General features: G+C 32.6%; 4 protein-coding genes across 5 annotated transcripts; all 4 read left to right on the forward strand.

Moving 5' to 3' along the window:
- Positions 1 to 10,081: 10,081 nt before the first annotated feature.
- On the forward strand, positions 10,082 to 11,907 carry LOC102586025 (transcription factor MYB48). The gene is made up of 3 exons (XM_006363306.2): positions 10,082 to 10,265; positions 10,479 to 10,608; positions 11,143 to 11,907. The coding sequence occupies exons 1-3, from the start codon at positions 10,148 to 10,150 to the stop codon at positions 11,549 to 11,551; spliced, it is 657 nt and encodes a 218-aa protein (XP_006363368.1). The 5' UTR covers positions 10,082 to 10,147; the 3' UTR covers positions 11,552 to 11,907.
- A 2,744-nt stretch (positions 11,908 to 14,651) lies between these two features.
- LOC102586361 (very-long-chain (3R)-3-hydroxyacyl-CoA dehydratase 2) lies at positions 14,652 to 19,959 on the forward strand. Its single transcript, XM_006363307.2, has 9 exons — positions 14,652 to 14,833; positions 14,922 to 15,007; positions 15,120 to 15,167; positions 15,399 to 15,487; positions 15,831 to 15,884; positions 18,259 to 18,326; positions 18,424 to 18,473; positions 18,602 to 18,690; positions 19,630 to 19,959. The coding sequence occupies exons 1-9, from the start codon at positions 14,775 to 14,777 to the stop codon at positions 19,732 to 19,734; spliced, it is 648 nt and encodes a 215-aa protein (XP_006363369.1). The 5' UTR covers positions 14,652 to 14,774; the 3' UTR covers positions 19,735 to 19,959.
- A 489-nt stretch (positions 19,960 to 20,448) lies between these two features.
- LOC102594637 (putative NPIP-like protein) lies at positions 20,449 to 23,244 on the forward strand. The gene is made up of 2 exons (XM_015303407.1): positions 20,449 to 22,310; positions 22,384 to 23,244. The coding sequence occupies exons 1-2, from the start codon at positions 21,032 to 21,034 to the stop codon at positions 23,166 to 23,168; spliced, it is 2,064 nt and encodes a 687-aa protein (XP_015158893.1). The 5' UTR covers positions 20,449 to 21,031; the 3' UTR covers positions 23,169 to 23,244.
- Positions 23,245 to 24,241: 997 nt separating this feature from the next.
- Positions 24,242 to 27,280, forward strand: LOC102586687 (monofunctional riboflavin biosynthesis protein RIBA 3, chloroplastic). 2 transcript variants are annotated; one of them, XM_006363308.2, is made up of 6 exons: positions 24,242 to 24,646; positions 25,254 to 25,472; positions 25,823 to 26,148; positions 26,258 to 26,387; positions 26,478 to 26,774; positions 26,861 to 27,280. In XM_006363308.2, the coding sequence occupies exons 1-6, from the start codon at positions 24,320 to 24,322 to the stop codon at positions 27,122 to 27,124; spliced, it is 1,563 nt and encodes a 520-aa protein (XP_006363370.1). In that variant the 5' UTR covers positions 24,242 to 24,319; the 3' UTR covers positions 27,125 to 27,280. The 2 variants fall into 2 exon arrangements, with proteins under 2 accessions (XP_006363370.1, XP_015158896.1); XM_015303410.1 differs by having other exon boundaries at positions 24,558 to 24,646; positions 25,270 to 25,472; positions 26,861 to 27,279.
- Positions 27,281 to 27,392: the final 112 nt, after the last annotated feature.

Genomic DNA, 27,392 nt, shown 5'->3' on the forward strand with positions numbered 1-27,392 from the left:
CGATCATAACCTGAGTCAAGGCGATCAAGCTCCACAGGGCAAGACGGATTTGCCTTTATACAAATGTGGTGCAGTTTGTGTGATTCCAAACTACCTAGTACATTGTCGATGTATCGTAAACATAAATCTTTTGAGAAAATCATATATAAAAGACTCAAAACATCGAGATGATTTTATTTTAAAATTTAAGACTGTTTAGAGGAGATTTTGAGTTGATCGGAATTGAATAGTCAATATATATTTCATGTATAGTTAAATTATATTTAGCTTTTTGGGTGTATCATAATGTATATCAATGTATAATTACTCATGTATAGGTGAGTTATATTTAGTTCTTTGAGTGTATCATAATATATAGTTAGTGTATATTTTCTATGATTTTTTGCCATTTTATGTACATAAAACATGATTATATTTATCGTAAACTAATTACTTTATTATTATTATTATATATATATTAAAGATTCGTTCGATAAATATAAATAATATATCAAGAACTTAATAAACAAGAATAATCATAATTTAGAACTCATAAATTAAAATTTTTGGTTCCACCAGTGTTAATAGCAGGATCATATTCATTTGGTTGTGATATGTTAATACCAGTATTATATGTTCATTTGGTCTAGCGATCTATTTGTAAGGACCAATTGTTTGTTCTAAAATTCTTATTGCTAATTTCAATCTAAACATAAAAATATGATTGCAAAGTTGGAACCATTTGTCAAGTTGTCAACATTTAATAAATCTTTAGTAGTGACCTTTCATCCCTAGGGTAAAAGGAACATATCTCTCTGTATTGAAAAGTGCTCCATCTTGTTGTCAACAAAATTCCAAATATTTTAGGTATGGGTCTTAGGAAGCATCATTTTTATTATAAATCTTTTTTTACTTTGTACTCCCTCCATTTCATATTAATTGAATTTTTAAGGTGTGAAACACCTTTAAGAAAAATAGATTAAGACATAAATTGAACATAGTTTTCAATTTTTACTCTTATTGATTATTGTCAAATTTATTGAAGTCATCACATTGAAAATCCAAATGAAGGGTAAAATTGGAAGAATATTTTAAAAATAGTCTTGAAGATTGAACAATTAAGTTAATTTGAAAAATGGAAAATGCCTCAAAAATTCAATTAATATGCAATGGACGGAGTATTAAATATGTGCCAATCATCATCATTATTATAATTATCAATAAAGATTGTGGTGGGATGAATATATTTTCGTCATCTTTAACTAGAGATCTCAAATTCAAATTTTATTTAGATATGAAAAAGATCTTGTTAGGAAGAACTTCGTCGTGGTGAGAATCGGAAAATCTATTGAGGTTTTCTAAAAGATTAAAGAGTTTGATGTGTATAGATATAGTGGACGTGCAAGGTGCATATATACCACTTACGAGAAAAAAGTTAACTAAACACAAGTAACAAATTCGTCAATCTTTCCTCTATTGCGTTTTGTGTGTTCTTCGTTTTATCGTTATACTGCATCAATACGAATACCAAATATCAAATACTAAATAATCAAAAAAGGCCATCATTATAATTTATAACGAGGAGGTGTATTTGATAGTCGAGAAAATAGGCAAAAAGGTCCAAATTAGGGAGTAGTTCAAGGACCAATATTCACATGGGGGGGCAAGAATATACATCTTCCAGATGTTCTATATATTTCCCATTCCCAAAGTACACAGCAACGTGCCCTATTGTTTCTTCCATTTTTGTGTTTCTCTACCCAAATATCAAAGGACTATTTCCAACACATTCATGCACCGACGCTCGAACTCTGACATGTTTCAAGTGTCTGAATATATGATAAAATGTTTCTATTAGACATTTCTGACTAAATTTTTTTAAAAAAAATTGGAATGTGTTTTCAGGCGCTCATTATTCAACTTAAAATATGTCACTTTGTTTGATTGTACACATTATCTTCCATAAACCATAAAACCTTGCGCTTGTTTTGATTAATGCAGATGTATATAATTAAAAGATGTTATTTTATGTTATGACGTAGTTGACGTTTGAGAACACAAGCATGAAAGTTTCCAAAATGACTAGGGTTTGTGGGAAGAGATGATAGGATGAAATTTTGTGCAATTTGATGGAGGTTGTTTATGTTTTCTAAAAATTTACGGTCAAAGATAGACTTGTTTGAATCTTGATATTCGAAATGTGTCACGTAAATTGGGACGAAGGGAGTAACCAATGCATCAAAATGATAAGCATGCACAATATATAATGGATGACACCAAAGAATGGCAACTTCGATAAGACGATTATCCTAATTAATTCATAAATCTAATCCATTTCAAAAAGGAAGAATTAATTGTTATCATATTTATCTTTCTTACACTGATATTCAAATAAGAATAAAAAGGAAGAATTAATTGTTTTTATCTTTATCTTCTTATATTGATGATGCTGTGTATGGAAATTCTGTCCCAAAAAGGCAATTACAAAGAATAAAATTGAATAAAATATCTTTATCTTTTGTGTGCTTTAAATTGCAGCTAAAAACGATACATTTTTCTATATGATTAATTGTTAAGGATACCACATCGGTGGAAAAAGGCTTTTTTTTTTTTTTATGACTTTTAGATTTGGATATGGATCTGCTGAATCGTTTTTTTGAAAAAAAAAGAAGAAAAGAAATAACGCAAATACATTATGATTGGGGCTAATTATAGGTTGAAACAATTTCTTTCCAAATTATATTTTTTGTCAGAATAATATTATTTTGAATACATATATGTGATGGAACAAAGATTTATGTATCTCAAATACATGTAAGTAAAATTATGCGTAATTTATCCTGGATAATTATATTTAAGTGTGTCTAACGCGATTCACATATATCTAGAGTATTCTCTCTCATCCCTCTCCTTCTTTGTATTTGCATTTCACAATTTCATATATATGTGTATTTCAAATTAATTTCATCTAATGTATCCGATATGAATTTTATCAGTATATCTAGTATCAAAATATCATAAATATACGTATCTGGTATCAAAATATGCATTGATACAATGTATCGGAATATTAGTATGTGTATACTCATCGATTACTTCTAAGTACCATCCCCATCAATTAGAAAGAGTGGAGAAAAAGAGAGAGAAAGGGGAGGAGAGATCGAACACAATTTATTTTTTTTAAATATAATAAATTTAATAGATATGATAGAAATATTTAGTTTTTCCTACAATAAAACTCATTCAAATATTTACCAAATTGAGGAGTCATTTTAGATAGATATTGAGCCTTAATTTTAAGCTCAAATGATTTGTGTAATTCCTTCTAGCTCAAAGCTCATCTTCAAAAAGAGAGTTTTTTTCTTTAATCCACTCTCGACTCTTTTTTGGAAAAACGTAAAAAAACACATTGGAAGGAATAGTTTGATAAAGTTATTGGACTGTAGGGCGGAGATATAGATCGCATACTGATTTGATTGAATTTAGTAAATTTTATTCAAATAGTGTATTTGTAATTTTATATTAATACTCACTAAATTTATATAAATATTAAATTTAAAACTTAATTATTATCATTTAAACTAGCCATTAAAATTCAGAATTCATAAAATTAAAATTAAAGTTTGATTGGACTTGTGTTTCACAATCTGATGATTCATTTTAGGAAATTTTATTGAGATGTTATCAATCCGATTTGCCTCCTCACTTGCCCCTCGAAAATGCATAAAGGAATTCAATTGATATTGTAGTAATCACTTTGTAAAACATTTATACAAATAATCGATCGAATTTATTGTTTATTTTTTTATTTATTGATTCTTTATTTATTTTTAAATCAAGGTTAGTGAGCTCCTGGCCCAATCAACAAATATCTAGATTATATGTTGATTATATACATGTATATACTGTGTATTTTTAAATTGAGCAATTGGATACATAGATATTTAGGTTTATTGTTACTTTCTTATTCAATTAAACTTCGATTGCTTTACTAAAAATTGCATATTAAAACTTGTTCATTTCTCCAATAAAAATTGTGAGCTAACCCTTAGAAATCCTCAATGGTGATTTTAAAAGTTAATACACTATAAATTTATAATTATGGTCCTAATCAAGCTATGGTAGTCATATATAATGATTCCAATATGATGCTTTCTTAATTATTAGAAAGGGAAAAGAAATATTGATAAATCATTCATATAATTAGTAAACCAAATCACTTAGCAACGACCTTAATCAATCATTAAAAACTTCTAGTAATATGTATACCCTACCAAAAAAAGGAATTGAGATCTTTATCAATATGGTTGTGGGCAGTGGTGAGACTGTTTCACCTTAAACCAAGAGGTTTTGGGTTCGAGCCTTGGGTATGGAGAAAATCTTGTTGAGAGCGCTTTCCCCAAATAAATCATGCAATGTGCGATATGAATTTAATCAAAGCTCCAATACGGATTCCGAACACTAAATAAAAAGCAAAAAGAATTTGGATCTTTCATTTTGCTACTTAGATAAGACAACTCTCTTACCCACTAGACCCCTTAGACTATACTATATGTTAGTGCATAGACGTGACATCAACACTAAAAATGTAACATCAACATTCAACAATAAAATAAGTCACTTAAATTTCTTTAAATATTCCTGGCCACTTAATTCTTTAGAGAAGGTTAAATGACAATATTTTATTATGTTATTTTAAGAATTTAATATCTTATCATCTTTTATCCCATCCATTAAAATTATACCTTTCCCCTTTCAATTTTAGTGTCCATTTGACTCTATATACCCCATTTTTGTTGTGCCATGTGGAACTAACCGTATATAACTTCTTGACCATTGTTGCCTAGCAATTCCTTATAGATGGCTGAATTACGAAAACAACAATATATTCAGTGTAATTTCATAAATGAAATTTGTGAAAGGCATATGACATATGTAAATTTTATTCATAATCTTTGTGAGGAAAAAAGTTGTTTTCGATAGACCTTCCGTCCAAAAAAGAGTAATCAAAGCATGATAGAAAGCAAAACAACAATATAACAAAATGACACCATAAACAAAGTAAATAAAGCAACATGTAATGCAAATTAGATGATTAAGAAACAACGCGAATACTACTAACTAAGGACAAGATGGGAAGAGAAGACTGACCCCATGTATCCCCCACATAAAGTATTATACAACACTTGATTATCTACTACTTTTCTACCTTATCCTCGATTTCCATATCTTCCTATATAGAGTCATGCCCTTAGTAAACTAAAGATATGTCATGTCATGTCAAATCACCTCCCTCAGTTCTTATTTGGCCTACCTCTACATTTCCAATAACTTACTATAATTGGTGCATCTAACTCCCTCTTTACATGTCCGAATATTTCAGTTTCGCTTTCCTTATCTTATTTTCCATGTAGGCCACTCCAACTTTTTCTTGTATAACCTTATTTCTAATATTCTTATCTCTCCTAGTATATTCATATATTCATTTGAGAATCCTTATCTCCGATCTTCATCTTCTGAACATGTGTGTTCTTGATTAGGCAACATTCTATCCATACTACAAAGTAGGTCTAATCATCACCATCTGAAGAACTTACCTATAATTACGCCTCGACACGTTCTTATCACAAAATACCTTGGGCACAAGCCTCTGTTTTATCCACCCCATTACTAAATTATATAATTTAATTAATTAGGAGACAAAATTTGCAAGTTAAACCTTTCTTCAAGGACTTAGCTAAAAGTATGATTATGATTTATGACTATATTATTAATTTTACATATATGTAAATATAATATATAAAGAGGTAGCCGTTCATAGAAAATGCAAAATATATTTTTTTACGAAAAAAAGGAGGGAAAGGATAAAATTATAAGTGAGTGGCCATAAAATATAAAAATGGTGACATCCACGTCATATATAGTTCATTTTTTTGGGCTTAAGTCCGTGATAGAAAGCCCAAGTCCCCACCACAAGGAGAGCCCCTAAAGTCAGGAGCCCACCATCCATTTTTCCCTAAATATTACGAAAATTGAGAATTGAATACATAAAATATTCCAATTAGATATTTTTTTGTTCAAAATTTGAATTTTTTTTTTGCGTGCGTGCATTCTCAATCGTCTCTTAGGTAGTCAAGTTAACTACATGGAATATGTCATTACCTTCAATTATACACATCAACCTCTTGATTAGAAAAAACCTGAAGTTTTACGACTTATTGAGACAAATTCGTATAATAAAGGGTGTAGCATATTTTTAGTGGTTAATTCATTTATGTAATATGTATTTGAGAAATATACGCAAAAGTTTTTTTAAATTTAAATAGAAATTACATGTCTAATAAAGATAATTTATTATATATATGTTCAATTAGTCAATTGAAATATACTGTAATTTAAATGTCTAAATAAAATTTACCGATAAATTTAAAAGTGACAATGTATTAAACTCTCTTTTTAATTGACTAGCTAAATAATATGCTTCATTTATTGGGATTCCCATAGAATTTTAATTTTATTGGTTTTGAATTTTCTAATAATAATTTTTAGTAATAATAATTAGATTTTGAATTTAGCAATTAAATATATTTAATAATATAATATATCAAAATATATGCAGATACTAGCTCCATCCCTAATTACAAGACGTCATATTCCATTTTTAAAAATCTCTTATCATATTGATTTTTAATATTATGTGCTGTAACGTAATCATGTTTGGTTTCTCATACCAAAATGTTCTTGGTTAAAAAAAAAAGAGGTTTAAGGAGTACTTGTTTTTCCTTCTTGAAATTATTACTCCTTTGATTTCATTTTATCTGGTCAGGTTTGAATGGATATAATTTTTTCAAAAAGAATTGTAACTTAGAGTATATATGACATGATATTTGCATAACTAAAAAATTATGTGATTATCAAATTGTTTGATTCGAAAGTAAATTATGTCCAGATTGATTATGTAAAAATATTAATTTATCATCTGTAATTTAAAAATTAGTAATACATGGATGAGTGATAGGAATTACAATGTATAATATTTTTTACTGGAAAATTGATTTGTTATCATATTAAATAGGGAAAAAGGAAAAATATATCCTCAAACTATCATAAATGGTATGTAGATACCATCCGTCATACTTTTGGGACATTGGTGCCCCTGCAGTCCAAAAATTAGAGCATATATGCCCTTCACTCTAACGGAAGACTAAATAAGGACACGTGGCACAATCTTATCCGTTAATCCGATATTTAATAAATGTCGGGGCGGTGGATAAAATTATGACACGTGTATGTCTATTAGTGTAAAGGGTATATATGCTCTACTTTTTGGACGGCAGGAACACCAATGTCTCAAAAGTATGACGGATAATATCTGCATATATACCATTTATGATAATTCGGGGATATATTTGTTCTTTTTCCCTATTAAATAAATATGAGTGAGGAAACAAGGGTATTTTTATAGATCCTATTCATCATTTAAGTAACTAAATGGCCTTAGCTGAAGTCAAGGGACATTAAACCAGCAAGAGCTCATAACATAGTAAATTAATGACGAAGCAGGTCTAGTTTTTATCCGATGGTATTTATCAATTTGAGAAAAGATAAACACCAAGGGTGTGTTATGTTAGACACAAAGGATAATATTTTTCATTAAAAATATTTTTTTTAAAAAGTAATTGAGTTATTAAACAATATTTGTTCTAGTGATGAGTGAAGTGATGCGGTGTACTTAAGATGAGGTGCATTAGTGTATATTATTTGTAGATGGTATCGTATTGATTGAAGAAATATACAATGGAGTTAATGATATGCCAAAAGTGTGAAGACAAACTCTGAAGGATAAGGGGTTTAGATTGAGAAGGATCAAAATAGAGTGTTTGGAGTATAAATTTAGTGATGTCATGCATGATGAAGGCGTGGAAGTGAGGCTTGACACACTACCTAGCTATCGCCAAGAAAGATAATTTCAAGTACCTCGGGTCTATAGGAAGTGAAGATATCGACGATGATATCACACATTATATTAATGTAGTGTGAATAAAGTGGAGGCTTGCCTCTGGAGTCTTATTTGATAAAGTGGTAAACACAAAAAACTTAAACGTAAATTCTATAGAGTGGTGGTTATACCGACATTGTTGAACGGAGCAAAGTGCTGACCAATTAAGAACTCACATGTTCAAAAGATGCATATTGCGAAAATGATAATGTTGAGATAGCGTTGACATACTAAGGGAGTTAAGATTAGGAATGAGGCTATTCAGAATAAGATAGGAGTGGCCTCTGAGGTAGACAAGATGACAAAAGCGAGATTGTAATGGCTTAATTTGGATAAGTAAAGTGGAGATGCGAAAACACCTCAGTGAGGAGGTGTGATCAGGTTGGATGTAAAAGGGAGAGGTAGAGGTAGGCCAGAAAAACATTAGGGAGAGGTGATGAGACAAGATATGACGGAACTTCATATTATCGAGGACATAACCTTAGCTAAGAGGGCGTGAATATCGCATATCAAGATAGAATATTAGTAGATAGTGGAGTGTTACCTTGATTTCGTGTGTTAAGACTTAAGACTTGTTAGTGTTTGTAATTATACTAGCCGTTAACTTGTTCTAGTTTTTTATATCTATCATCATTTGTACTATTTTGCCGTGGTACATAGTCTTGCTTTTAGGCTGTACACTGAATTCTCTTATTAGTTATTATGTTTTCGTTATAGTTTTCTTCTTCTGTATACATGAAATTGTTGCATGTGAAGCGAGAATTTTTCGATATTTATAAAATAATCATATTTTTCAATTAAAAAAAATTGAATAGAAAATAATTATTATTTAGCGGTGAAAAATTAAATATAAAATGGAGAGCAAATATTTTATGAAAGTTACATCCACATATGACCGTCTTATCTTCATTTATGATCACCAATATTGGTCTTTCCTGTTAGTGGCTTTCATCATATGCAACATTACTCCCTCCAACAATTGAGCCACTTGTTTGGTTATATTAGACTCACAATTTATTTATTTTTTAAATTATTATTATTATTATTAATAATAATAATAATAATAAATACATTAAAAAAAATAGCCTAGGAACTCTCCTCGATCTCAAATATTAATTGTTTTAACAAAACTGAATTTATTTTAAAAAGTATTAGTTTTTTCGCCGAAAAATAAATCATATATTATTTTGATTAATAGAATATTAATTAGATGATACATTTAAAGATATATAAAAGGTAGTCCAAGCAAATATTTATATGATTAAAGCTATAAAGCTTCTTTTATTATAATATTGTGCGAAAATTTTAAGAAAACCCACTAATTTAATACATTAAAAAAAATAGCCTAGGAACTCTCCTCGATCTCAAATATTAATTGTTTTAACAAAACTGAATTTATTTTAAAAAGTATTAGTTTTTTCGCCGAAAAATAAATCATATATTATTTTGATTAATAGAATATTAATTAGATGATACATTTAAAGATATATAAAAGGTAGTCCAAGCAAATATTTATATGATTAAAGCTATAAAGCTTCTTTTATTATAATATTGTGCGAAAATTTTAAGAAAACCCACTAATTTAGTAAAGATTAATTGATTTTGAACCCTTATAAATTAAAAAATGAAACTCATAATATTTAGATTTTAAACTCTATTATTATTAATTAATTTAAAATTATTTCAGATTCCACAATAAATTTTAAATTCTAAATTCACCTCTTTTACCTTTCTTGGTTAATTATTGGCTCCATCCTCACCCGTTGAATTTTAAAATTTGTCCTAAATAAGTAACTATAGAGATATTTTTGAATAAAAAGTATAACTATAGATGGATTTTTAAACCAAAATTATAATAACATGAGCACTTTTAGATCAAACTATTAATAAAAAATATTTTTATTCATTTTCACATAGTTTTAAACCTTAAAGACATTCTTGATCATTTTCTAATTAGTTTAAGATTAGTGCAAAAAATCTGATAAATTTTAAAATCTGAATTCGCCTCTTTTGCGTTTCTTGGTTAATTCTCCCTACCCCACAAGAATTTTTTTTTAAAAAAACTCCCCATGATGGCAATTATTCGTAGTATAAATATCAAAGTAAGCCTTAATATGAACCACACATAAAAAAGAGAAAATATTATTAGTAGTAGCTAAGAAAAAAAAAATGGTGCAAGAAGAAATAATGAGAAGAGGTCCATGGACAGAAGAAGAAGATGTGCAGCTTTTATTTTATGTTAAATTATTTGGAGATCGACGATGGGATTTTCTTGCTAAAGTTTCAGGTTTGAAACTAAGGTGATTGGCGGGAGACAAATTATAAAAAAAAAAATACATCATAGTATATATGTATAATATTAGTACAAAAAATAGTCTTCTCTTTTATCCCAAATAACAGTTAAGTTTCTAATCTCTTCTTTAATTACTTTTAATTTTACTTATTTTAATTTTTTATATATATAGTTGTTTGTGATGTATTTATGTTTATATATGTTTAGGGTTGAAAAGAACAGGTAAGAGTTGTAGGTTACGTTGGGTTAATTATTTGAATCCTGATCTCAAACATGGAAAGATGACTCCTCAAGAAGAACGTCTTGTTCTTGAACTTCACTCCAAATGGGGAAATAGGTATTTCAAAATACTAACTTTTTAATTTTAATCTACTGGCAATTTATTTGTACTTTTTATTGTTATATTAGCAAATCGTCTTCACGGGTAAGGATCATCTGCCCTATGAAAACTCATAGCCTCGATAGTGGTCTAAGGCAAGAAAGTATGATCCGTCACGTGTGCCAAGAGATGAAGATTAACATTGAATTCTTTGTATTTTTCCATGGAGGAGCTCTAGCGTGGTTTATGCAATATATTTTAATATCCTTAGGTGGATTACACGTCTCAAACTATACTTTAGACTTGATTTTTTGTTTCTTTCTAATTTATCATTTTACTTTTGATTATTAGTTACAATTTCCTTGATTTTGGAATAGGGATCCCCGTTAGCAACAAGCGCGATAGTTATACTTTTAAGTTGAAATTTTGTTATATTCAACAACAAACACGAAGATTATTTATTTTCTTTGTTATACTTCAGGTTGGACTTTTTGATGATTTTTTCTCTTTAATTCCATATATATGATGTTACTTCTTTTTTTTTTATATTAGATGGTCAAGAATTGCCCGAAAAATACCAGGGCGTACTGATAACGAAATTAAGAATTACTGGAGAACCCATATGAGGAAGAAAGCTCAAGAACAGAGGAAAAAGTCTTCTATTTCTCCATCTTCATCATCTTCTTCTTCTTCTATCACTCACGAAGAAAATGAAAGAAACTTCTACGATACGGGTGGAATCAAGCTCTTGCAAGTTGAAGGAGAAAAGAAATCTAGTGATCAAGAACAACATGGAAAAAGTATGAAAGTTTACTCTATGGATGAAATTTGGAAAGATATTGAATTATTAGAAGAAAATGAAGAAAAAATGAATAAACCAATTATGGGGTCTATTTCACCCCTATGGGATTATTCCCTAGACTCACTTTGGAAAGATTTTGATTGGAGTAGCTTTCGATAGGAATGTGACTCTGAATTAGACGAGACAACAAACTTCAGATATCAGATGATTAAATTGAGGAGGGAAAAAGACGGGTTAATAGGAGGTTCATTTATTTGGAAAAAAAAACAAAAACAAAATTGTTATAGTTGGTTTTAGGTTTTACAAGAAAAATATTAAGTTCTAACTTGTATATTACTATTAGTAGTGGTGAAAAAAATAAGAAAAAAATCCCATGATTAGAAGGTGCTAGGCCTCTCTTAAGAGGATTAGTAGTAGTGCTTTGGAATTAAGTCTGTTATTGTAGCCATTTGATGATGCTTTGATTTGATTTCTTGTCTTTTAAGTCCGTTTCAATGTGAAATACTTTCACTATCCGGCAAATCTTTTATCTAGTGTATACGTTACATATTTATTTGAATTTAATAACGTAGTTTAAATTTTGTATTTGGCTTAAGAAACTCATTGAATATATATAAATTATTAGTTTAAAACTCTACAACGTAAAAAAACTAAATTTCAAATTCATAGTTATCAAATTTTGATTTCGCTTCTATTTATCAAAATTGCTGAATTATACCAAATTTGTAATCAACATACTAGCTCCGCCGCAGGTTCCAAAGACTGGGGATCTGATTAGGATGCAATTAGAGTTAGTGGTGATTTTAACTCTGTAATCCACTACTATTAGCATTAGCACAACTTTCATTTTGATACGGCAAAACGGGAGCCCATGATTGGATGATTAAAAAGATAGAAAATGTTCTCCAATCACCTTTGTGTATTAGACTATGATTTTTTTTATACCAATAATCCAAAGAGGAATAGTTTAGTTCCCACATAAACACGTAGCTATTTTCTTTATCACACAAATATAGTATTCATCATTCATTATAAATGGTACAATTTGTCACAATGATAAAGTTATGTACTATCCCTCCCACCCAATAATGTGATGAATAAATTATTATTTTCTCCGTTTCATTTTATGTGACACCATTTAACTATACAAAACATGTTAATATTGATTATTTAGTCGATGGAGAAAAAGGTTAAAAAAGGGTGTTATATCAACTTTTCATTAAAGTGATAAGCATGAGTGGTTAGTGATATTTAGATGTTACTCACCAAAAGCAATAAAAAATAATAAGGGGACAAAAGATATGAGTGGATAGAATTGAATAATGTGTAGGAAGAATTCAATTAGCTTCTTGTTGATTTTCTAGAAGTGGTAAGTGGTTCTATGACTATATGCATATCCCTTTCATCTTAATTTATGTAATAGGTTTAACTTTTAAAATTTAAATTACATAAATTTTAATTAACATTTTAAAATATAATCTTTTATATATATATATCCTTATACAATTAGAGATAGAATGTGAATATTTGTGCAAGAATAGACTTTTGATAATGTAACCTAAGTAATCAAATCTTTCATGAGGTGTTGGGTGGAAATGCGATTGACATTCTACTTTTATCGTTCGTTAAGTGAATTTTATTATAGTCGATTAATAGTGATTTTTGCTCTTAATAGGTAAATAACCACTAATAAAATCTTTAATTATTATTGTTTGGAAATCGAATACTAAATCAAACACTAAAACACCAAAGACAAATTTAATTCACTATCGAGATATGATCCTCTCACTGAAATCTGAGTACATTAGTCTTCTTGATCAAGGCATTTTTTTTTGGAAATAACACGTGTCAAATGAATATAAATTTTGGGAGAGAGACTAGCCCAGACAAGTGTGATGAATTTGTTTCAGAGCCTTGTACACATCGTCTCTTACATTATAGGAGTTGATCATGTCCGAAGTTGTTATCTTAACTGCAAGAAGGCGGATGCCAAAGACAAGACTAGAGACTGAAATAAAGTCGTAACAAATAGTTGTACTAAGAAGTGCAGCTGAATCACCTCCTTTTCAGAAAGAGCTAATGCTAATGGGGTATTGCAAGTGTGGGACAACTGATCTACCCCTAGGCATAGCGGTAGATTTATGTAAAAAAGAAAGATAATCTCAATCTACATCACTACAACATTTAGAGCCAAAAACCCATTACCTTTATTGCTAAAAGTTATGAACTTATTATGATAATGATAGTAGAATTTAACATTTGTACAACTTGGGAGCAAGTGTCCTGGTGGCACAATAATAGTAAAGATGTAGTATTGTCATATGTAACAAATGAACATTCCAAATGGTAAAGAAATTAAGCACATCCAACAAAGAACAAGTGATGGCAACCAACAAACAAGGATTTGGTGGAATGATAAGTACTTTGTCATTCTTAATCAAATTAGATATCGAATTCGAGTCTCCTTTAGTACAAAGTTACCTTTGTTAGGGATAGTTTACCTCCCTCTCTCCATAAATTTTCCAGCGCAATCCAAATTTAGTCGGACTCCAACGCAAGATACCAAACGAAAAAGAAGTGGTGGCAACTCCATCTATGTTGCCTCGGGTCAATTTCCATGTCATGCTACTCCCACTAGTATAGTTAAGTTTGAAATTTTGTACATTACATAACAGCTCAGCACAATGTACAATAAATAATAATTTTATTTTTTTAGAAATTTTAGTAAAAATAAAGTGTATAAATAGTATATATTGAAATTTCAAATGATCTTTATATTTTGTCTTCAAATATAATGATTTTTTAATTTTTTTTTATCTATGTCGTTCATTTACTTAAAATTTATGGATCAAAGCGTCCATATCCACGACCTAATTTTATTAGGCATAAGTTTAGAGAAACTTTGCATTGTTGGGCATAAGTTGGATAGAAATTAAGTTATGCGACATAAGTTATGTAGTATTTCTCTGACCTAATCTTGCTAGGCATAGTTATAAAGAACTTTTGTCTTACTCAACATAAAATTTGTCGGAATTCAGTTACGTCTTTTACGACGTAACTTATACGTTTTGAAACTGAAGTTTTGCTTCTACCGACACAAGTTTTGTAGGAACTAAGTTATGTTATAATTTTGAATTTAACTTTTGCCTTTACCAAAGTTCTATAGAAAATAGACTACATAACTTGTTGATGTGCCCTTTTTAAGGCATAACTCATGTAATATTATAATATGAAAAATATAAATTTATGCTGAATAAAAATTATTTATTATTTCGATATCAAGATATTTTTGTGGGCCCTCTTGTTGTACTATTGGTTGGTATTGAAGCTAAAATTGAGGACCAAATTTGGTACATGCCATAGGATTACCAAATTATCTCTAATGGCTAAATTGCAAACTCTTTATCTCTTCTCTTACAATTTTCTTCAGTTTCTTGGATGGTAAATTTCTCTTCCCTTTCACAATTTAAAAAAAAATTATATTCATAATGTTCCAATATTATATGTGATGGATGACATGAAAATGTAGGACATTAGCCCTTTTTAGAATTTTGAGCAATTTTATTTCCACCAACTCAGTCACTGGGGTTTATGCTTCTGCTGGTGAACTAATTTGTGAGTTCCAATTTATTTATTTATTTCCTTAATTAATCTCAATCTCATTAAGAAAAAGAAAAAAATCTCTCATTTTTTATGTTTGAGTAAATTTGTGATCTTTATGGTAAAGGTTTGCTGCAATGTTGTGCATTCTTGGAAGTTATACATGGAGCTATTGGTAAAGTATTTTTAATTGGTTACATTTGACAATAGGTAGCTAGAGGCGGAGCCAAAATTTGAAGTTTATGAATTCGGAATACTAATTGTTTTTTTAGTTATTGTCTTCAAAAATAATAATTTGTACATATTCAATGTAGAAATTTAAAGTTTGAATCAAAGTTACTGAGTTTGGCTCCGCCCCTAGCTAGCTAGCTCATGTTCTAATTCCTTTCTTTTTTGGGCTACGAAGGGATTGTTCCTACTGGGGTAGTGCTTCCTCTGATGCAATGGAGTGGACGAACTCATTTTTTGCTAGCAATTGTTCGTCAAATTGTTGAGGTTTTGTATCTTTCTTATCAAATCACACTTACTTTTATGCATTAGCTACTCGAATATGATATGCTATGTTGCTCTGACTCCATGAAAACGTTGTTGCACCCATGTCGGATACTCAAAAATGCACTGCTTTTGGAGGATCTGACTCGTACTTGGTGACATTTTTGAAGAGTCCGAGCAACATAGAGTACTTGCTGTTTTTACATAGTATCGTCGTGGGGCTAATTATTGGTGACAATAACAAGATTTATGGAACTTAATAATGCAATGAAGTCTTTCTTTTTGCTAATTTCTGTTTTGTGTTAGCATTAGTATTTAGTAGTGAACACAAAGATGCTTCTTGTAGCTCCAGGAATCGCCTTCAGTGTTCATAACGTTTTCCGCTTGGAGCTTAAGTGAGGTGAGTTAATTTTCTTCATCTCTTTGCCTTTCTTACATGTTACTCTCATTTTCTTTTTTCCCTGCCTTCTCCCCCTCTTCTTAATTTAGTTGATTCGTGTGTTTAGAACTGTAAACCGTTATCTTTGTGGAACTTACTTGCAATAACTTTAGAACTTATTCCCATTGAAAGGAATGGCTGGAAATGGAAGAAATCAATTGTGCTGGATGAACTTTTGATGTAAGTGAGCACATGGAGGGGACTATAAGGAGTGTATTTAATTATGATTGATTAAAGTATTACGGGACCACGTTTATTTACAGTTGGGAGATATATATGAAATGGGGCAAAGATTTTAACCAAATTTTTTGCTATACGAAACGATTCTCAATGCACATATTAATTCTTACCCAAGAAAATTGGTGGTTGAGTAGAAAACAAAGAAAAAAAATGATGATTAGAAAAATCATGAGTTAGACTTTGAAGTGAGGTACCTTTCGTCATTTGTTCCCCTAGACAAGCTATTGTGGAACTAACTCTGTAGTTGTGCATTGTACTTGCTAACAAGGCAGATCTGAGGTCAGTCTAACCTTGTAGTAGTGATGAGAAGGAAAAAGGCGAGAAATGTATGTACTTGGAGATAAATGTGTGTGACCTGACTTATTGTTTTTCCCTTATTGTTCTATGTTCTTGTGAGACAACCTGTTCAATTCGCTTGTTAATCCTTCCGTTAGATAAATGCATGTGACCTGATTTATTGAAGATATTGCATCTTTTTAACTTCTCCAAATTGACAGTAGTTGGGGAAAGAAACGGTAAAACAGGACTGAGGTTGGCCACAGTGTGAGTTGTCTGATTCATATTATTGTACAAATACAGTAAGTGGTTATATTTACTCATACACATGTTCGGTAACAATAGTTTCCTATACGTATAAGAACAGAAACTACACTTAATCTTATCCCATAGGCCGAGAAAGGTAGATTGACAGTTTGCTATAATGTGTAGAGGTATTTTCTTTGTTCAGTTTTCTGTCTGATATTTTACTTTTTAGCTGAGAGGCTATTTTGAAATTGAAAAACATCTATTCAGTTACTGAAGCGAGTAAGATTGTTGAGAAGTTCTGCATTTAATTGATCCGCTGCATATGCCACATGACCGAAAGATGATACATGTGGAATTTACGTCATAGGTTTTGCTCAACCACGAGTGAATTTCCTTCTAGGCAATGCTCAGAATCATTTCTACCATTTGTATCTTGGCAGGAAGATTCTGTTCTCCTCTGTACTACTAATTATCCTATGTCGTCTTCATATGCTTATCTCCTTAATCCAACAAAGTGGTCAACTTTGTTTCACAAGAAATCTGTTTTTTCCTCAGAAGTAACCAACAACATACCCAGTGTAATCCCACAAGTGAGGTTTAGGGAGGGTAGAGTGCACTGTATGCATGCAGACCTTACCCCTACCTCGTAGAGATAGAGATATTGTTTCTAATAGAACCTCGGTTTTAGATAAAGCATTTCCAAGCAGTTTGAGAAAAATAATACATACATTAAAGAAGTAGCAACAACGAACTAATGTGAATGCCTCAAAAGTAACCAACTGATGATAATTAAAACCTGTCACTCCCATCATCTTCAAGTCCTTTTCCATAAGTTACTCTAATATGAAAAACATATAAATTGTCCTAATTAGAAACTCAGTGCATCTGCAAGGAAGTTAAATGACTTTGTTTCTACTTCCACAAAATACTTAAAACTGAAAATTCCGATCTCTTTTTTCCTATTCCTGTGGTGTCTTTTAACAGTCTAAAAAGGTTCGACATGTCTGCATAAGTTCTATTCCCATTAGACCAGACACTTAATAATGCTATAACATTTTTCACGTCTGATAATAACGGCTCGTTGTTTTTAGCTGTAGTCTTCACTCCTAAAGCTATCCTACAAGTTATAGAGTACCGGTTTGGTGACTTAGTGGTTTAATGTGTTTCGTAATATCCAATTGGTTACAAAAACATTATTGATTCAAAGCTAACCGTATCCACTCTATCCTTATTAATTTGCAAAGTTTTAGTGCACAGTAACGTATAAGCGGTACTTTTAGGGAAAAGTATACTGAAATTGAAATGCCAAAAGCTCACCTTTAGGCAAAAGCTATCCTAAAGTAGCTTATACTATAACGTGAAACATTGACAGAAACACGAACTCAGAATGTGATTCTAAGCTTTACGAACCTAATCTCAGGCCCAAATATTTACTAGTTATGTTCTGTTTGAGTTGCAACAACTTTTCCATGTTTTGGTCTATACTTCATCCTTTTGATCGTCTTCCGTTGATCTTGCATGATGATAAACTTTAAACAATTATATGATCCTGTTTTGCTACTCAATGCAGGTGATCAGATACTCACACTATGCTTTGAGTTGCATTGGGAGTCCACCATACTTGATCACATACCTCAGGTTCGAATTCTCTTGCAGAAAATAATGCCTCTAGTTACTCAGGAGAGAGTATATTACTCGGAATTTTTTTGGTTTTGAATATCTTTTTGCCTATTAGGTACACTGCTTTCATTTTACTGTATCCCGTTGGAGTCGGACCTGGTGAAAGTAAGTTAACAATTTTGTTAACACTAATTTTATCATATTCATAGTATTTTATTTCATCCATTTCTTTTTGTGGTCTCTTTGTCCCGTATGTGTAAAATCTGAAAATCTTCGACTTCATTTCTATGCAGTATGGCTTATGTACCAGGCACTTCCGTTCATTAAAACGAGAAACCTGTATGCAGATACTCTTCCTTTCAGTTATTATAACTTTGTCAAGGTACGTTTCGAAATCCTGAAAGAAAGAGTAATTTCTGCTGGAACTTTAATACGCGAACAATTTTTAATGACGATAGATAACTTTGGCTTTTGCCACCATAACGACGACCTCCTTCAGCTTTACTTTTGCATCAACTCTCTCCATTTCTTTAGACGAATTTCGGGGCTCATTCTGTATATAGCTTTGTTTCTTAGATCAGATAAGGCACTTATTCTGTCTAAAACTTTAAAATATAGAAATGCAACTTGCATTGTCCTGTAAATGTAGCAAGTAGATCAGCGTTTCTAGCTGATATTGGTGTGCGTCATTCATATGAATGACGCGGGCTTGCTTTGGAAAATGCCCAGAGAGGCGAGCAGAGACAAATCTAGGATTTCTAGAACATGGACGCACTACTAAGAAAGGAGAAAAAAGAGAGTATTAAGTGGGAATTCCTTTGGGTATTAACACAACATTCAACTAAGTGCATCATTCTGCCTTTTTTGTAGCACGAGTGTCAACAGATAATATTAGATTAATTATGTGAAAGCATGTACACTAAATACATAGTTTGACAGTAATACCATGGGTTCACGTGTATAGTAATTTTGGTACTAAATCCGCCCTTGAGAGAGAGATCCTACTTGCATATAAATAGAATGTTGTTTTGTTATAGACATAAATGAGCTTTTTAACTTGGCTGATATTTATGTCCTCTAACTTTAGGTGAGCACAGATAGACACTTAAGCTTGTATAAAGTTGAACAAGTAGACATAATCATCCTACGTGGCATAATACAAGTAGGACACATGTATTTGCTTGTTCAACTTTATACAAGTTTAAGTGCCTATTTATGCAAATCCAAAGTTGGAAGGCATAGATGTTACTAATGCCAAATTAAAGAGCACGCATATGTATCATGTCATAAAAATACTTCATTTTTTCATTTCTAACTTCAGGTTCTGCTTCTGTTATACCCTCTTCTATGGCTCAAACTTTATCTGCACTTGTTCAAGCAACGCCGATCAAAGCTGGGTAAATATCACAAGACAAAGAAGACATGAGAGTCCATGAAAACTTAAATTAAGGGCTCATTTACTTGGTGAGATAAGGATAATAATTTCAAAACAAAATGTGGATTATTTTATTTCGCCTTTGTTTATGGATATTAATCAGTCATGAAATTATTTTATTCCAATATTTGTACTAAAATGATGGATTACATGTCCAATATAAAAGGCGAATCAGCTAATCACATGAAATATCACAACTGATTGAATATCCTTGTATATTCCATCCCATGGATCAAGCGTTTGATACGTTTGTCCATCAACAGACTTTCTGCTGGTGAATGTTCAAATATAATTTGTTTATCTGAACTTAGTGAACTCTAAGCTTAATATCTATTGGAGAAACTTAACATTCGTATGCTACTATTAGAGAAATGGAACGTTATAACAATTATACCTTATAGGTGTAAGTAAGTTTGAATTACTATTATAATGTATGATGCATGCATCCTATACTTAAAAATCATAGACGAAAAGAGTTGTAAACCTTTGCGCATGTGAATTAATCCCTTTATTCACAAGATAATTTAATAGTGTTGCTTTGAGTAAAAATGTATCCAAGCTATAACCCACATTACCAATTCCTTTCCTCACAAGATTTGTACGGTACGTTTGACATTTTTTCATACAATTTTTTTAGAAAATGATTTCTCCTGGCATGCAGAGGACCTTTATTTCTTCATTTTGAGTCTTCCTTTTAATTAATTAATTAGTTTGAAGCTACTCCAATGTTCAAGGAAAGGTACACATACAAATAATTAGAATTCTGTAAGTGTAGTGTACTAGCTTTATGGCCAAGTGATACCATATCTTTATTCATTTTATGAAGCAGCAACATAACATAGACAATATTGAGTTTACTTTACTAACCTTCTATTTGGGAAAAGAAGCATGTGAAAGGCACCTTCCAAAGGAACCTAGTTAAGTAATAATTATCCCCCCAAATAACTAGTATAAAATGGGGGATGTAGTAATGGAAATTTCATCAGTACTCATTCAACACAAGTAGTTGAACAATTAGAAAAGAAGAGCTTGACACATTCAAGCAATTGATATAAAGATAGTGAAATGGCTAGATTGAGAACCCACATTGTTGTGGGTTTGGGGATTGTCATGCTAATGTTTATAGCATTGGCAGAGGCAACTCCCCCGGGAATAGCTGATCATCCAAGCCATTCTCATTGCTCAGATGATGAGATTAAGCAATGTAAAAATCTTCCTCATGTCTGTCCCAAATTCTGTCCAAATGGCTGCATAACCGAATGTCGTTCTTGCAAGCCTATTTGTGTTGATGGCTCAGTCCCACCATCTCCTCCCGAGGAACAAACTCCACCATCGCCATCTCCTCCTAAGGAAGAAACTCCACCACCCAAGGAGGAAACTCCACCTCCATCTCCACCCAAGGAAGAAACTCCACCACCATCTCCTCCTAAAGAAGAAACTCCACCTCCATCTCCTCCTAAGGAAGAAACTCCACCTCCATCTCCACCCAAGGAAGAAACTCCACCACCATCTCCTCCTAAAGAAGAAACTCCACCTCCATCTCCTCCTAAGGAAGAAACTCCACCTCCATCTCCACCCAAGGAAGAAACTCCACCACCATCTCCTCCTAAAGAAGAAACTCCACCTCCATCTCCTCCTAAGGAAGAAACTCCACTCGCCTTCTCCTCCTAAGGAAGAAACTCCACCGCCATCTCCTCCTAAAGAAGAAACTCCACCTCCATCTCCTCCTAAGGAAGAAACTCCACCTCCATCTCCACCCAAGGAAGAAACTCCACCACCATCTCCTCCTAAAGAAGAAACTCCACCTCCATCTCCTCCTAAGGAAGAAACTCCACCTCCATCTCCACCCAAGGAAGAAACTCCACCACCATCTCCTCCTAAAGAAGAAACTCCACCTCCATCTCCTCCTAAGGAAGAAACTCCACCTCCATCTCCACCCAAGGATGAAACTCCACCACCATCTCCTCCTAAAGAAGAAACTCCACCTCCATCTCCTCCACCCAAGGATGAAACTCCACCACCATCTCCTCCTAAAGAAGAAACTCCACCTCCATCTCCACCCAAGGATGAAACTCCACCACCATCTCCTCCTAAAGAAGAAACTCCACCTCCATCTCCACCCAAGGATGAAACTCCACCACCATCTCCTCCTAAAGAAGAAACTCCACCTCCATCTCCACCCAAGGATGAAACTCCACCACCATCTCCTCCTAAAGAAGAAACTCCACCTCCATCTCCACCCAAGGATGAAACTCCACCACCATCTCCTCCTAAAGAAGAAACTCCACCGTCATCTCCACCCAAGGATGAAACTCCACCGTCATCTCCACCCAAGGAGGAAACTCCTCCGTCATCTCCTCCTAAGGAATCAACTCCACCACCTTCAGTGCCATCCTCATCTCCACCTCCTCCAGCTTATCCAACACCGACTCCTAAACCACCCACACCTAAGATGGTCAAGTGCAAGAACAAGTACTACCCTAGTTGTTATGCTAACCAGCATGCATGCCCTACCTCTTGCCCCGAGAGTTGTCAAGTCGATTGTGTCTCTTGCAAACCCGTTTGTAGTAAGTATAACTACTAATTTTCTTGCAATAATTTCTCTATTTATTTCCCTTATTCTTTTTATTTGGGATGTAGAATGTGACCAGCCTGGAGCAGTTTGCCAAGATCCACGATTCATCGGTGGAGATGGAATTACCTTTTACTTCCATGGCAAGAAGGACAAAGATTTTTGCCTAGTTTCAGACCCTGAATTCCACATAAATGCACACTTCATCGGAAGGAGAAACGAGAACATGAAGAGAGACTTTACTTGGGTACAATCCATTGGTATCCTTTATGGAACTCACAAAATCTCAGTTGCTGCACTAAAAACATCAACATGGGATGATTCCATTGAGCGTCTAGCCCTTCATTTCAACGATGAACCAATATTTCTTCCTGAAAGTGAAGGCGCGAGTTGGAAATCTGAAACTGTACGTAAGACCTCAATTACAAGAATCAGCAATACTAACGAGGTTGTCATTGATGTAGAAAATGTATTGACAATCACAGCCAAGATTGTGCCTATTACAGAGCATGAATCACGAGTACATAACTATGGGATAACGAGTGATGATTGCTTTGCTCATCTTGAACTTGGGTTCAAGTTTGTATCTTTGAGTGATGAAGTGAATGGTGTTTTAGGCCAAACTTATAAGAAAGACTACGTGAGCAAAGTTAAAATGGGAGTTTTGATGCCAATAATGGGAGGTGACAGAAAATTTGCAGCTTCAGGACTCTTCAATGCTGATTGTTCCGTAGCTAGATTTCAAGCAAATGAAGAACAATCCGACATTTTTAAGGCTCCGATGAACTTAGGGCTTCCAAGTTTGAATTGCAATAGCGGAATTTATGGACGTGGAGTTGTCTGCAAACGATAGACATTATTATCTTACCATTTGATATGATCATTTTATCACAATAAGGTTTGTAAACCAATCTAATAATGGTCCTATACATATAAAAAGAAAAACAAGCACTCTTTGATTTTTTATTTCTATGATTAATGATATTGTTTCCTGATAATGGGAAAATAGTTATAATCATTGTGTTATTGAGGGAGTATATGTTCAACGTGTTACTTATAATTGTTTACCTTTTCATGTCTATCATTGTGGATTTCAAAGGAAAATAAGACAAACACATTAGAGATGAAAGAGGCTCGAATTCTCAATCTCATAATCATTAAAAGAAGCTATGAGGCCTTTGCGCTAGCCAACAACATCACTATCCATTTTCTTTTAGGGAAAACTACGCGCTCTATGTTCATATTGTGTATAAACACCTTTTATCTCATGAGCATTTAGGCTACATGTAGTTCATGTTCAAGCATTTGATTTTTGCTTGACATCAAGGATTTCAAAAGCAATTATTGTGTCGAATACGGAAAGCTTGGGAATGCGATGAGTAAAAGATTATTGGAACACCACCTATATATTTTTGAGATTTGGAAATCAATCTACTAGTTCGACTCAGTTGGTTGAAAAAGTATCTATTATAATGAGTTGACCTTTGCAGCTTAAGATAAATAAGCAGCTAAATGTGGTTTGAGTAGATGCATACTTTTGAAATATAGAGACTTTACCATTGAAGTGGATTCGTTATATCTTGTTCAAATGATCAATGAAAATAAGTGCTATAATTAAAAACTAAACATGATTATTGACGAGATTTAGCATCTGAAGAAACTTGCTAATGTCAAAGTATAACACTGTTTTTAAGAAGATCACTATACGATTGCAGACCATCTTGTTAAATTAGTCGTCCGCGGTCAGAATGAGGTCTATTATGACACTTATCAGCAACTTCCTATGTATGGGGTCTAAGGGTCCATTCCAACTGGATAAGAGTCCTAAGTCCACCCACGTTCAAAATCATTTTTTTTGGCTTAGCATTTTATTGGATAAGACGATAATAAAACTAGAGGTACTCTTAATTTCTTCACTTGCAAAATTCCAAATGAAAATTACTTCCTACTACATTTTTTCTATGTGCCACTAAATAAAAGTACAATTGAATCAGCATTTTATCTATGGATTGTGTGTTGTTTAATCAGCTATTAGCTCCAAGAATCTTTATTAGCTCAAATGTTCATCATCAATCTTTTGGCAATTCACATAATAATATTGTTGGAATTGGACACTATAGAAAAAGACTATCTTCTCCCAATTTGAATACTTGGACATGTAGGGTTGCTGAGACTCCATTTGAGAATGGATCTTTATTTGAAACATTGAGTGCTGAAATAACCCCTCAAACTATTGATTTCTTTGTGAGTGAAACAGAGGGTGATCCTGATTGTCCCACTAAAGGCTATTCTTCAATTGGAGAGGCACTTAATGCATTGTCTCAAGGAAAGGTTGGTGCTTTCTTGTAATACTCTCACTCTGTCTCGATTTCTGTGGCACTGTTTGGATTTTAAACGTCAAACAAGATTGCTTTTTCTAACTGTGTTTTGTTTATATGTCTTTTAAATATTTTGTACGTTAATTATTGTGACTTAGTAGAGGTTCGTATTTGAAAACCAACTTTTTCAAGTTCAAAATACAACTTTCAAGTTTGAATTTTTAATTTTCACAATCGAACATTGATTTTCAAATAAAATGAAGTACAACATGATTTTTGACTAATCGGACAGGACAATTCGGTTGGATATAAGATGAAGTCATACCGATCTATCATGGTTTGCATTTGTTTCTAAAATATATATTTTTTTCTCTTCTTTTAATAGTATTTCATTCATGGTACCTCAAAAAATAATTTTTAAATAAATGTGTCACTTATGATACCTGAAAACATAATTCTTTAAATAAATTTGTGTGAGACTATATGTTGAAGACATGTACTCGCTGACAACTTAAAGTTTAATGAGACGGTCACACAATTCAACATGACTCGTATTACAAGCTATATAGTACTAGTAGATTTTCATTTTGGTAGAACTTATGATTGTGAAAATGTGTCAGTTTGTCATTGTTGTAGATGATGAAAGTGGGGAAGTGGAAGGAAACCTTGTCATGGCAGCATCATTTATTAGTGCTGAGGCAATTGCATTTATGGTGAGACATGGTTCAGGCATTATTTCTGTGGGCATGAAGGAAGAGGATCTTGAGCGGCTCAATCTTCCTTTGATGTCACCTGAAAAAGAAAATGACTCTTCTGCTCCATCCTTCACAATCACAGTGGTAATATGATAGTATTATTCTTCTCTTCCTTTCATAGACAAGAAGTGTTGTAATGTACTTAGAAGTCACTGAATAAGGTGTATTAGTAATAGTGAGATTAGTTATGTTGGGATTACTTCTTATGCACGGTTTTCATTTGGTGTATTTAGGTAGTTATGTCTTCAACCATGCTTTTTCCGTGTATTAATGACTCTTGTATTGCTAATACCATAATTTGCTATGTATTAATTATTCACCATGTAATACTGGATAGGCTGAAGTATACCATCCATATATATAACAATTTTACAAGCTGTTGTGTATTAGTGATCATGTTTGCTTACTGAAGTACCATGTTTAATTATGCAAAGGATGCTAAGAAGGGCACATCTACTGGTGTATCGGCTTCAGATAGGGCTAAAACTGTCCTGGCATTGTCCTCTCCTACTTCTACTCCTGAAGATTTCATAAGGCCAGGCCATGTTTTTCCTCTCAAGTATCGGAATGGTGGAGTCTTAAGAAGATTTGGTCATACTGAGGCTTCGGTTGATTTAGTAACATCAGCTGGCTTGCAACCAGTTTCTGTTCTTTCAACTATAGTTGATAAAAATGATGGTTCTATAGCCTCTATGCTCATTTTGAAAAATTTGGCCTTGGACCACAAGATTCCGATTGTATCAATAACTGATTTAGTAAGGTGAATCATTAACATATTTTTCGTATTGCAGCCTTCAATTTGTACTGAAGCTTGAGAAAGCAACAACGGCCAGGTTTCTTATTTGTATGTCATGTTTTACTGCTTGCAGATATAGGAGAAAGAGGGAGAAGCTTGTCGAAAGAACTGCAGTATCTCGTTTACCAACTAGATGGGGATTATTCGAGGCTTACTGTTACCGTTCAAAGCTTGATGGTACAGAGCATATAGCTGTCGTAAAGGTCAGAGATTTCTCCTTTGATAGTATAAACTATTAGTGTTTAGTGAATTTTATCATCTGGAATTCCTTTAAACTTCAAAGCCTTCAACAGGGTGATATTGGAAATGGTCAAGATGTGTTGGTAAGGGTACATTCAGAGTGTTTGACAGGGGATATTTTTGGATCACGACGATGTGATTGTGGTAATCAGCTGGATTTGGCAATGCAGCTGATTGAGGAAGCTGGTAGGGGTTTGGTTATCTATCTCAGAGGCCACGAAGGACGAGGCATTGGCTTAGGCCACAAGCTTCAGGCCTATAATTTGCAAGATGAGGGACATGATACTGTTGAAGCCAATCTAGAGCTCGGCTTTGCTGCAGATGCTCGTGAGTATGGCATTGGCGCGCAGGTTAGTGTGATCATGTGCTTATTTTCTACTACTAGAGTAACTAACTATTAATTAGTGGAAGAATAAGATTTCATTGATTGCAACAGATGTTAAGGGATATAGGAGTTCGTACCATGCGCCTAATGACTAACAATCCAGCAAAATTTACGGGTTTAAAGGGTTATGGTTTAGCAGTCGTTGGACGGGTACCAGTTTTGACACCGTTCACAGATGAAAACAGGAAGTATTTGGAAACCAAAAGAACAAAGATGGGTCACATATATGGATCTGATGTACAAGGACCTATTAAGGCGTCCATCAAACGGAATTTGGAGAAACAAGATCCATCCCAGGAAAGAAATGAAAGTTGAGTAAGTACAGATTACTTTCAAGGAGGGAGAGACTTTCATCTGTTGCATACTTCATTCACATTTTTTTATTGTAGAACTTATACTTTGAGATATATTCCAATTACAGAAAAGAAAACACACTAAAGCACCCATTATACATAAATACCTTCTTGATACAAAAGCTCAATGATCTCTTTTTAGCTTAATTTCTGTATCTCATTTCATCTTTTGAGAGATTTTGCAAGTTCCAAGTACTACTATGTTCAACCAACTGAAACAAACAGTACAA

Source organism: Solanum tuberosum, unplaced genomic scaffold (assembly GCF_000226075.1).
Source record: "Solanum tuberosum cultivar DM 1-3 516 R44 unplaced genomic scaffold, SolTub_3.0 scf00433, whole genome shotgun sequence".
Lineage (NCBI taxonomy): Eukaryota > Viridiplantae > Streptophyta > Magnoliopsida > Solanales > Solanaceae > Solanum > Solanum tuberosum.